We start from the raw sequence: 12,026 nt of genomic DNA on the forward strand, positions 1-12,026 counted from the left end.
AAAATGCTAAAAAATGATGACTCATCAAAGAATTAGAGAATAAGAGAGTAGATATATAAATGTTTTCAAAGAATACTGGTAATGAAATCATCTCAACAGATATATAGAATTATCATTTTATCAATGTTGATACATTTATAATAGAATATTACAACAACAACAACAAGTGACAGTTGAAGAAAAAGAAGAAGAATATTATTAGATTAAAAATTAATTCTAAAATTAAAATATATTAAAAAATATAAGAATTTATTTCAAAATATGATTTTCATATACATAATTTTTATCAAATTTTAAAAGAAATTAAAGACCAAAATGATTTTCAAAAATTTATTAAAAAGAAAAAAAGGATCAAGATAGAATTAGAGATCAAAAGAAAGAAGAAAGTTATAAAAAAATTAAAGAAGAAAATTCAAATAAAACACCTCTAAATCAACGAGATACTGATTTTTTGAAAGAAGAAATTAAACTTCAAAGAAAAGAAAAACTTGAAATATTTGAACAAGAAATTAAAAAAAAACATCATCCACTTACCCTTCAACTATTATTAAAAAGAGAAATTATTAGAATGTGTAAATCTTGTTTTCAAATCACAGATCATAGTTTCACCCGAGATATTGGTGAATCCTCTTGTTTAGAAGAATCTCAAATCACAGATATTACAAACAAAATTAGCAAAAGTATTATTGAAATGACACACGAAAATATTTTTTGTCCATTTTGTTTTAAAAACAATTTTTTAGAGAGAAAATTACTTTTAGAGCAACCTAAAATACTTTACATTAATTTCAAAAGAAATGTTTTCAATTATTTAACTGGTGATTTTGAAAAATCAAAAAAAGAAATTAATTTTCAAATAATTAATCAAATTCAAATTTTTAATAATAATAATGATGATTATGAAAGATATTTTTATCAATTCAAGTCCATATCAAAACATATTGGTAGTCATTCAAATAATGGTCATTATATTTCATCAGTTTTAACCAAAGATAATAGTGAAATAATCATTTGTAATGATCAAAATTTATCAAAACTTCAAAAATTAGATATTTCATATTTTAATCAAAGTTGCACAATTTTTTATAATTTAAATAATAATATTAAAAATGATCAAAATTTAGTTTTAAATTTAAATAATTTATATAATTCAATAATTAATGGAAATAATATTCAAAATAATCAAAATAATAATAGTAACAATAATATAGATAATAATATAGATAATAATAATAATAATTATTATAATAATCAATTTCAAAAAAATATTAATCAAAATAATTTTTTATTTGATAGTATTTCCAATCAAATTCAATATCAAAATTATTATTATAAATATTATTCAATTATAAAACAAATACAAAATAATAATATTAATCATCAATCCACAAATCTCTTATTTTCGAAACTCTATGGAATTATTAGACAATTTAAAGATGATAATTATTTTAAAAATGTATTAAAAAATAATTCAATTAAAACCTTAGAATATTTATATAAATCTTTAGAAAATTTAAATAATAATAATAATATAAATAATAATAATAATAATAATAATAATTTAAATGATAATAATATTGATATTGATATTAATAATGATAAATTATTAAATGATATATTTAATATTGAATTTGATAGATATTATAATTCTATAAAAAATCACTCAAATATTTCCAACAATTCAAAAATTTTATGTTGTGAAATTTTAAAATGTAATAATTGTCCTATTAAAATAAATACATATCACAAATATTACTATCAAATTGATATTTATAATAATAAAACTAATAATTTATCAGATCTTATCAAAACAATAAATAATATTCAGAAAACATATTCAAATTGTAATAATTGCAAAAATTCCTCTATAATAATTAAAAAATATAAAATTCTAAATAATTTTAGAATTTTTATAAATAGAATTAATAATAATAATAATAATAATAATAATAATAATAATAATAATAATAATAATAATAATAATAATAATAATAATAATAATAATATACCCCTTCATTTTGATTCAAATATAATAATTAATGATGAAAATTATAAATTATTATCAATAATAAATCAAAAAGATGATTTAAAATTTTGGTTTTCATTAGAAAAAAATAATAGAACAATTGTTTTAAAAGATTTAAAACAATTAGAATATCATAGCACTCCTCAAAGTTGCGATTATACATGCTCACTTTTGAACTTCCAAAAGTGTCCCATTGTTGCTTCAGATATAGCTAGTTCCACCCCCTCGAATAGTACCATTGAAAGTCAAAACTCTACTGGTTTAAGTTTCAAGAATAACTTTAGACCCAAAAATCTTATTTTCCCACAATTTAAGAAAAACAAGATCCAATATAATTCTATAGACTTGGATTGGATAAAGCATATTCATATTCCATTGTATGGTGGTGAAAAAAAAGAAACTTCAATGAAATCGTTTATCGGTAGAATGTTTCCAGATAAACTTTCGAGTTTTATTTCAAGACATGGCTATTCTTTCGAAAAATTAGCTATTATTGCAGTTGGTGGCAAAACATTAATTAGGTTGGTTAAAGAAATTGATGTTTATAAAATTAAATCTAGATTTAAAAAAAAAACATCAAATATAGTTTTAGATCAACCTCAAGATATAGATCTAGCACCTCAAGATATAGATATACAATCTCAATCTCAAGCCCCACCATTTCAACATAAATCTGAAGATACTAGTTTCTTCTTCAAAAAAGGGAATGCCAATACAAAAGTTAGCAAGGAGCATCGTAAAATTTTTCATTGTTATCGTCAATTATTTTATAAAGAACCATTTTTCCAAAAAAAACCTGTTGCAGCCTTTCATTTTTTACCCGATGATATAAAAAATAAGATAAAAATATACACAAAACTACAAGCAATCAAGCAGGTTAAAACGCAACATGAAAGTAATGAAATTATTGAAGAAAACTTTTGTTTAAATCTTTTAGGTTTAAATGAGGAGATATATAATAAAATTAAAAACAAATTTAAACAGAAAAATGAACAAAAAAAAATTTTAAATGAAAATCAAAATCAAAATCAAAATCAAAATCAAAATCAAAATCAAAATCAAAATCAAAATCAAAATCAAAATCAACTACATCAATATCAAATAAATCAAATCAAATCAGTTGTTGATATTAATAAACTTACACATATTTTTTCTATGGACACTGGAAGAAGAGATATGTTTGCTATGGTTCATGAAAGTGATATTAATAGCACCACCACTCGTGGAGATTTTTTGGTTGTAAATACAAGGGCCTATAATAGAAAGCAAGGTACCCATTACTATAACCAAGAGTCGAAAAATCTTTTTGAAAGCTACCATCATGCTTTCATAAACAACTCTAAACCAATTCCAAATGGTATGTATTCATATTCTATACAATTATAATATTTCATATTATTTTATTAATACTTTAATTTTTTTTGTAAAGATGGAAATATTTTTAATTTTTTAAAAGAAAAATTTGATTTGAAAAATTATCAAATTGAAAGAGAAATAAATAATATTTTATATTCCCCTAAAAATATAAAAATTCAAATTAAAAGATTCATTACAAAGCAAAGGCAAGAAAATAATTTAAAAAAATTAATAGAGGCTTTTGTTATTAAAAAAATAGGTAGTACCCAATATAACTATCTATTGCACTTAGAAAAGTTAAAAATTATTTCTTCTTGGAAGGAATTTATTATAATAGGTAAATATAAAATTAATAATAAATAAATATTTTAAAATAATATTAATATAATTTTTTTTATATTATTATAAAATAATTAAATAGGTGTTGGTGCAGGAGGTTTCTCTCATAATTCACCAGGTGCTCCTACTTCCTACTCCACCAAAAGAATCGCAAATTTAACAAAATCAATTGGTTTTGTTGTTTTGACAATAGATGAACATCTTACCTCCCAAAGATGTCCATCATGTGTGATCGCCCAAGAACCACAACTTAGAAATATTTTCCCAAATTTCCCCGAATCCACAGTTAAAGAATTTGATCATAACTTAAAATTAGTAAAGTCCAATGGAAACTACAAAATTTTGGAATGCAAGGCTTCAGAGTTACATGGATGTGGTAATCGTGATATTATTGCCGCCAAAAATATTGCAATCATTACAAAAGCAATGTTATTTTGTCCAGATTTTATAATTAAATCCTTTTCTCGTGGTTATAATGATCCAGATGAAGAAAACTTTAATATTCTTCAGGAAAATTCAAATAATAATCATAGTAATATCAATAATAATAATAATAATAATAATAATAATAATAATAATAATAATAATAATAATAATTATAACAATAATATTAATATTAGATAATAATATTTTTATTTAATTTTTATTTAATCTTTTGGAAAAATTAATCTTTCATTAATTTTCCCTAACTATTTAATTTTTAATTAATTTAATAATAATAATAATAATAAAAAATAAAATATTGTTGGCAACCAAATTTTTTTTTTTTAATCATTTTTATAAACACAAATTTTTGGGAAACCGTTTAATTTTATTTTTTATTATTAAATAGTTGAGAAAAAACCACGAACGGAATACAATAGTATTTAAAAATGCAAATAGAATGAAAAGATATTATTTTTAAAACCATTGATACCATACACAAAAAAAAAAATATAGATTTTGGGACATGGTACCAAAAAAAAAAAAAAGTTAAAATAAACCATGGAATTTTTTTGGTTTTTTTGTTAAAATTACAATTTTATTACTATTATATATTATATATTATATTTATAAAAAATAATGAGTTTGTCTTTAATATATTATTATTTAAATTAAAATACAAAAATAAATATTATTACTATTATTTTTTGTTATTTGTTATTTGTTATTATTATTAATATTATAATTATAATTATTATTATTATTTTTTTTTATCTTGGTAAATCATTTAATGCAACAGCATTAACTGCTTTAATGTGACCAGAATAAGTTTTTACAGCCTCACCTTGATGTAAATCCCAAAGTTTTGATAAATGATCACTTGAACCAGTTACAAGATAAGCTGAATCATTTGAAAATGCACAATCCCAAACCCAACGTTGATGACCATTTAAAGTTTGAACTGTTTGGAAAGTTTTTGTGCTCCAAATTTTAACGGTTTTATCTGCAGAACATGTTGCTAATAATTTGGTATCTGGACTAAAAAGAGTTTTGAGAATTGGTGCCTCGTGAGCATCCATTTTTTGAAGTGGTTCAAATCTTGATGTATCGTCATCTCCTAATCTCCAAACAAAACATTTACCTTTGGTATTGGATGCTACAACCAAACCACCATCACTTGAAATTGTTAATGATGTAATACCAACTTCACCATCTGGTACCAATTCTCTTGAACATGTATTTGATATTAAATCCCAAACTCTAATTGAACCATTTTGATCACCTGAAATTAACTCTGCTTGATTTGGATGTAAAACAACTGTATTAACTGGTGCACTACATTCATAATCTCTTTGACATCCTGGTGCTCTAAAAATAGTATATTTGAAATGATTAATATTAATATCATATGATATTTATTATTATATATAATATATAGTAGTGGATATAATTCTAAAATTATTACTTTAAATCCCAAATTTTTACTGTACCATCCTCTGAACCTGTATACATCCATTTACCTTCTTTTTGAAAACCAACACCTGTAACATTACCTTTATGACCATCAAAACTCATAGTTGGTGTATTATTATTAGTACCAACTTCAAACAATCTAGTTTGTGGATTACCTGCTGCTGCAATATAATGTTTGTCATGTGTAATTTCTAATCTATTAATATGCTATAATAATTTTGAAAATAATATTTATTTATTAATAAAAATGATAGTAATTAATTAGTTTTGATTGTTAAAAAATACTCACAAATTCTCCACAATCAATTGAACGATAACATCCACCACTTGGTGGATCCCAAAATTTAATTGTATGATCATAACTTGCTGTTGCTAAAATAATTCCTGGCATTATATATTTATTTTATTTGTATATATATAAATCAAAAATTATTGTTATTATTAATAAAATATTTTTTTTTTTTAATTTTTACAAAATAAAAAAATTAAAAAAAAAATAAAAAAAAAAAAATAAAAAAATCACAATTTTAAAATTTTTTTATATATTATTTTAAAACTTTTGTTTATTAATTATTTATTAATTATTTATTAATATTTAAATTTTAGAATATTAAATAATAATACCATATAATACTATAAACAAATTAATAAAACTAAATAAAATAAAATAAAATTTAAAAAAAATAAAAAAATAAAAAAAAAAATTGATCTTCACATTTAAATATTGAATTCCTCAATAAAAATAATAGATTTAAAATAAATATAATTTAGGTATAAATAACCAAAAGGATAATTTAATTATGAAAACTATCTAAAATTTTTATAAAAAACCTCTTCATTTTTTTTTTTTTTTTTTTTCATTTTTTTTTTTAAAAAAATAAAATATTGAATAAAAAGAAATAAATAATAATAATAATACTAATAATAATAAATTTAATTTTATAATCATTCTTTTTTTAAAAAATTATTTATTCTCTATAATAATAATAATAAAAATTATATTATGAAAAAAATTATTTAATTATTTTTTTTTTTTAGCAGTAATATCAAATTGTGTTAACTATGAAAGTTCGTAAAAAAAACAATTATTTTTTTTGCACACAACTTTTTGTTTTTTTATTTTTTTTTTTTTTTTTAAAAATTTTATTTTTTTTTTTTATTTTTTTATTTTTTTTAAATTTTTTTTTTTTTTTCATTTGATCATTTTTTTTCATACAACACGTTTATCTTTTTATTTCAATAATATTATAGTTGTGAAAATCAACTATATAATTTAACTTTAAAGATGTTTGCTCAAAAATTGATTGGAAATGTAATATTACCAAAATAATAAAACAATAATTAAAATAAAAATAAAATTTAAATAATATAATATAATATAATAATAAAATAATCAAATAAATTTTATCACATAAAAATAATATGAAAAATAATATTTAAAAAAATTTTCAATTTCAAAAAAAATAAAAAATAAAAAGAATAATAAACAGTAATAATAATAATAATAATATCAAAAACAGAATAGATAAAAATGATAATAGATTATTAAATCAAATATAGGGATAGTGCGAGGACAATAAAATAAAAAAGAAATTAATTTAAAATTAACAAATATTTATGACATTAAGATAAAATAAAAAACAATTAAAATTGAAAGAGAAAAGTTTAGATAATTCAGAATGTTAATAATAATAACAATAAAAACAATATTAATAATAATAAATAATATTTTCACAAAACTATAATAATAATAATAACAATTTTTATTAAAATTAAAAATTATAATAATAAATTAACATAAAAATATATTTTTTTTTTTAAATTAATAATTTATAGGGATTATTAAATAAAGTTGCAATTGTTAGTGGTATTGTTGGTACTGCTGCAGCTATTACTACCTCAACAACTTTATTATCAGACGATTTTGTTGCCCCAGCTAAGTACCCATGGGACCATCGTTTCCCATGGCAATCATTTGATCATGCTTCAATTCGTCGTGGTCATCAAGTTTATACTCAAGTTTGTTCAACTTGTCACAGTTTAAATTTAGTTTCATACCGTCATTTAGCTAATGTTGCCTATACTCCAGAAGAGTTAAAAGCTATGGCTGCTGATACCACCGTTATGGATGGTCCAGATTCAGAAGGTGATATGTTTGAACGTAAAGGTCAAATCACTGATTTCCATCCAAAACCATACGAAAATGCTAATGCTGCTCGTTTCTCAAACAATGGTGCCCTCCCACCAGATCTTTCATTAATCATCAAAGCTCGTGGTGCTCATGAAGATTACGTCTTCTCACTTTTAACTGGTTACATGGATCCACCAACTGGTGTTCGTATTGTCAATGGCCAATATTTCAATCCATATGTAAGTTTTTTTTTTTTTTAGTTTTATTAGGTTTTTTTTATTTCACCAAATCAAAATAGAAATCTAATTTTAAAATTTTTCAAACAATAGTTCCCAGGTACTAAAATTGCTATGGCCCCACCATTATCTGACGGTATGGTTGAATTCGATGATGGCACTGAAAACTCAATGTCACAAATGTCAAAAGATGTTTCAACTTTCTTATGTTGGGCCTCTGAACCAGAACATGATGATAGAAAGAAATTAGGTTTGAAGATTCTTCTTGGTTTAGGTATCATTACTCTCCCACTCTTCTACTGGAAGAGATTAAAATGGAGTGTCATTAAAACCAGAAAAATTTCATTCAAAGATTAAATTTAATATAATATTTATAACAATAATAATAATAACAATAACAATAACCAAAAAATCAATAATAATATAAAATAAAAACACAAAAAAAAAAAATATACAAGTAATATAAATAGTAGTGATAAAATGAAAAAACTAAAATAATAACAAATTTGCTAAAAATAATAACAATCAAATATTTTAAATGTTAATTATAAAATAATTAATATTAAATTAAAAAAAAAACTTTTTAAAACATTTAAATTTTAAAGATATTTAATATCTTTTTTTCTTTTTATTTTTTTTATTTTTAATTAACTAAATCATGATTCTAATTTTTGATTATAACGATTAAATAATTTCATTTAATTTATGAATTGTGTTTAGTTAATATTAAAATGGGGGGTTATTATATTTTTTATTATTTTTTTATTCTTTTTTTTTCAGAAAGTTAAAAGAAAATTAATTTTGTTAAAATTATTTAAAATCTTATTTCTATTTATTTTATTTGTTTTAAATAATTAAAACAGATATAAAAAAAAAACTATAAATACAAAATTTTTATTTTACATTTTCATAACAAAAAATTTATGTAAATATTTTTAAAGGTATGTAATTTTTTTTCAAAAAAAATAAAATATTATCATATATTTGATTATAATTGATAATAAATGAAAATAAAACTATTTTAATAGAAAACATATATTATATATGTTAAAGTTAAATTCTAGTTGCAATACAATAATGAAACATTCATTTAAAATTTAGTAACACCGGGCAATCATTTGTCTAGGCTTTAAAATTTACTATTTTCGAACCTACATAAAAAATTTTTGAAAATTTTTTTTTTTTTTTTTTTTTCAAAATTTTTTTTAAAAATATTTCTAATTTTCGTTTTTTTTTTTTTTTTTTTTTTTTTTCTTTTCTCTTTTTTCTCTAGTTATAACTCACATAATCCAACATGTCAGAAATTAAAGTTGAAGGTGCGTGGATAACATTATAACAATGTTTTCTTTTATATTCTTTATTCTTTTTTTTTAAAATGATAAATTAAAATATAATAATAATAATAATATATTATAAATATATTTTTTTTTTGATCAAAAAAAATATTTATATTTATAAATATAAAAGAGATAGAAAATTATTTGGATAAAAAAATACGAAAATTAAACAAACATCAAATAACAATCAAATTAAAAAGAAATAGATTATAATAGTTGGATATAGGAGGAGAGGGGTTGCAGGAATTTTTAGCAATATTAGTTTTTATAAAAAAAAAAAGAGATAATAAAAAAGAGATAATAAAAAAATTATGTGGATTTTTAGGTTATTTTAGCAAAATATTTAATTTTTATAATGTTTAAAAAACCTATAGAATAATAATTATCAACAATTTATAATCAAAATATTAATATTTTATTATCAAAATATTAATAATAATAATAATAATAATAATAATAGTTTTATAAATAAAACTACTATCACAATCTCAAATAAAAAAAAGAATAAAGAAAAAAAAAAGAATACATTATCAAAAAAAAAATTACGAAAAATATTAACATTTTAATTTTATTTTATTTCTATAGAACTCGCTTGTATCTACTCTGGTCTCTTATTACAAGACGACAACATTGAAATCACTGATGCCAAAATCAAAACTTTATTAGAAGCTGCTGGTGTCACCGTTGCTCCATTCTGGCCAGGTTTATATGCTCGTTTATTAGCCAAAACCAACATTGAAGATTTATTATTAAATGCTGGTTCATCAGGTGCTGCTGCCGCCCCAGTTGCCGCCGCCGCTGCTGCTGCCCCAGCTGCCGCTGAACAAAAAGCTGCTCCAAAGAAAGAAGAAAAGAAAGAAGAATCAGATGACGATATGGGTATGGGCTTATTCGATTAAATTCTTTAACTTTTATTAGTAGTGTTCAAAATAAATAAAAAAAAAACTTTTTTTTTTTAAAAAAGAGTTTTAAAAAAAAATATAAAAAATTAATTTTTAAAACAATAATTATTTATTTATTTATCTTTAAATATTTATTTCTTTTTTTTTTATTTTTTTTTTTTTATTTAAAATTAAAATGATGATGGTTTATAATGAACTATTTGTTGATGAACCAATTGTGGCTATACCATTTGTTAAAACTAAACTACCATCTCTGCTTGTTTTTGATTGGAATAAAACTTTATCGTCAACTTTCCAATATTCACTTTCAATAGTTTCACCTGGATAAACAATATTACTAAAACGAACTCTAATATTCTTTAATTTACTTGGATCATTACCACAAAAATGTTCAACAACACCTCTACTCTGTTAATAGAAGAAAAAAAAGAAAAGGTTAATATTTTTTTTAATTTATTATTAAAATTTAAATAATACATACAGCAATACCAAATGTACATAAACCATGTAAAATTGGAACTTTGAAACCACCAATTTTACTCATTTCTGGGTCAATATGTAATGGGTTGAGATCACCACCAGCTAAACGATAAATAGCAGCTTGATCTTCAGTGGTTTTTTGTGAAAAGGTTGCATCTGGTTTACGTTGTGGAATTTTTTCAGTTTTTTCTACTGGTTGTTTTGGTCCACCAAAGCCACCAATACCTCTAATATAAAATGAAAATCTATTTAAAAAGATTGGTTTTCCATTTGACTTGTCAGAGGTAAGACAATCGAAAAGTAATAATGCACCCTTACCCTTGTCATATAAACCGGTGATCTTTGTTTCTGTTTCAAAAATACCTTGTGTTGGAATTGGATTTTTAATTTCTAAATATTGTTCACCATGTAATAACATCATTGGATCAAATTCTAATCCTGGAATACCTTCACTAATAATATCTACAATAATTTGACCTGGAAAAATTACACCTATAGTTGGTAATGCTGAAAAGTCGTGTGACCCTTAAAAAAATAAAAAAAAAAAAGTTAGATTCCTATTATACTTGTTACATCTATTAAGCTATTTATAATATACCTTCGTAGACATATTTTAAATCTTTTCTACCACAACCAATACTCAATGCATATAAAGAAACTTGTTTTGTAGTAAGATGATATTCATATTTATTAAATTTAGCATTTAAAACTTTTTGAAGATCTACCATTTTATTTTAATTATTTAATTTTAAAATTAAAAAATAAAACTATTATTACAATATATATATATTAATATTTTTAAAGTTGAATAGAGTTAAAACTAAATTAATAAAAACAAATATTTATAATATATGTGTTTAAAAAAAAAATAAAAAAAAATAAAAAAATTAATTTTTTTTTTTTTATTAATTTTTTTTAATTTTTATTTTTTTTGAAAATTTAGTGTTTTATCTGTAAATGATGCTATGGTTAGCTAAATTTGGAAATATTATTTTGATTGATCATTACTATTATTATTATTATTATTATTGTTATTATTATTTTTATCTTTTTCCATTTGAGCTCTTAATTCTGCTTTACGTTGTTCCATCGCGTTTAATCTTTCCATTTTTAAAAAGAATTGCATTGGATCTTCATTATTATCTGAGGTATCTAACGGAATTGGCTTGGCATATGGATCAAGTATTTTTAATTTCTTATTATACTCCTCCATTTGATTAAAATAAATTTCCCAAACACACGAAGGACCACAACCTGAACCCCAACAATTGGTGGGAACCTCTGGTTGCCCATTATCGTTTATTTTTATTGTTGGTATATTCT

At 21.2% G+C, this 12,026-nt stretch overlaps 6 protein-coding genes across 6 annotated transcripts; 3 read left to right on the plus strand and 3 right to left on the minus strand.

Annotated features, from left to right (window-relative positions):
* Positions 1–341: 341 nt before the first annotated feature.
* On the plus strand, positions 342–4,345 carry DICPUDRAFT_85132 (uncharacterized protein; the record flags this gene model as incomplete). Its single annotated transcript, XM_003294629.1, has 3 exons — positions 342–3,383; positions 3,456–3,719; positions 3,804–4,345. Coding segments are annotated over 3 exons (3,846 nt in total), but the record flags the coding sequence as incomplete, so codon positions are not given.
* A 569-nt stretch (positions 4,346–4,914) lies between these two features.
* DICPUDRAFT_43792 (WD40 repeat-containing protein) lies at positions 4,915–6,008 on the minus strand (the record flags this gene model as incomplete). The annotated part of the gene is made up of 3 exons (XM_003294632.1): positions 4,915–5,512; positions 5,610–5,824; positions 5,907–6,008. 3 exons carry the CDS (start codon positions 6,006–6,008, stop codon positions 4,915–4,917), a joined length of 915 nt encoding a protein of 304 aa, XP_003294680.1.
* An 842-nt stretch (positions 6,009–6,850) lies between these two features.
* On the plus strand, positions 6,851–8,494 carry DICPUDRAFT_51655 (uncharacterized protein). The gene is made up of 3 exons (XM_003294630.1): positions 6,851–6,929; positions 7,454–7,987; positions 8,078–8,494. The coding sequence occupies exons 1-3, from the start codon at positions 6,903–6,905 to the stop codon at positions 8,339–8,341; spliced, it is 825 nt and encodes a 274-aa protein (XP_003294678.1). The 5' UTR covers positions 6,851–6,902; the 3' UTR covers positions 8,342–8,494.
* A 784-nt stretch (positions 8,495–9,278) lies between these two features.
* DICPUDRAFT_159715 (uncharacterized protein) lies at positions 9,279–10,220 on the plus strand (the record flags this gene model as incomplete). Its single annotated transcript, XM_003294631.1, has 2 exons — positions 9,279–9,300; positions 9,907–10,220. 2 exons carry the CDS (start codon positions 9,279–9,281, stop codon positions 10,218–10,220), a joined length of 336 nt encoding a protein of 111 aa, XP_003294679.1.
* Positions 10,221–10,409: 189 nt separating this feature from the next.
* Positions 10,410–11,530, minus strand: DICPUDRAFT_59190 (uncharacterized protein; the record flags this gene model as incomplete). The annotated part of the gene is made up of 3 exons (XM_003294633.1): positions 11,302–11,530; positions 10,705–11,228; positions 10,410–10,631 (listed from the first exon to the last, which is right to left on the minus strand). The coding sequence occupies exons 1-3, from the start codon at positions 11,429–11,431 to the stop codon at positions 10,410–10,412; spliced, it is 876 nt and encodes a 291-aa protein (XP_003294681.1). The 5' UTR covers positions 11,432–11,530.
* Positions 11,531–11,691: 161 nt separating this feature from the next.
* DICPUDRAFT_159717 (uncharacterized protein) lies at positions 11,692–11,916 on the minus strand (the record flags this gene model as incomplete). The annotated part of the gene is made up of 1 exon (XM_003294634.1): positions 11,692–11,916. One exon carries the CDS (start codon positions 11,914–11,916, stop codon positions 11,692–11,694), a length of 225 nt encoding a protein of 74 aa, XP_003294682.1.
* Between the last annotated feature and the right edge of the window lie 110 nt (positions 11,917–12,026).

Source organism: Dictyostelium purpureum (genome assembly GCF_000190715.1).
Source record: "Dictyostelium purpureum unplaced genomic scaffold DICPUscaffold_605, whole genome shotgun sequence".
NCBI lineage: Eukaryota > Evosea > Eumycetozoa > Dictyosteliales > Dictyosteliaceae > Dictyostelium > Dictyostelium purpureum.

What these genes read in the sequence shown, in the direction of transcription:
- DICPUDRAFT_51655 (XM_003294630.1), top strand. Translation starts at nt 6,903, where the DNA reads ATGTTTGCTCAAAAATTGATTGGAAAT. An exon ending in CTCAAAAATTGATTGGAAAT is followed by an intron (nt 6,930 to 7,453) that starts GTAATATTACCA and finishes AATAATTTATAG; the next exon opens with GGATTATTAAATAAAGTTGC. An exon ending in GCCAATATTTCAATCCATAT is followed by an intron (nt 7,988 to 8,077) that starts GTAAGTTTTTTT and finishes TTCAAACAATAG; the next exon opens with TTCCCAGGTACTAAAATTGC.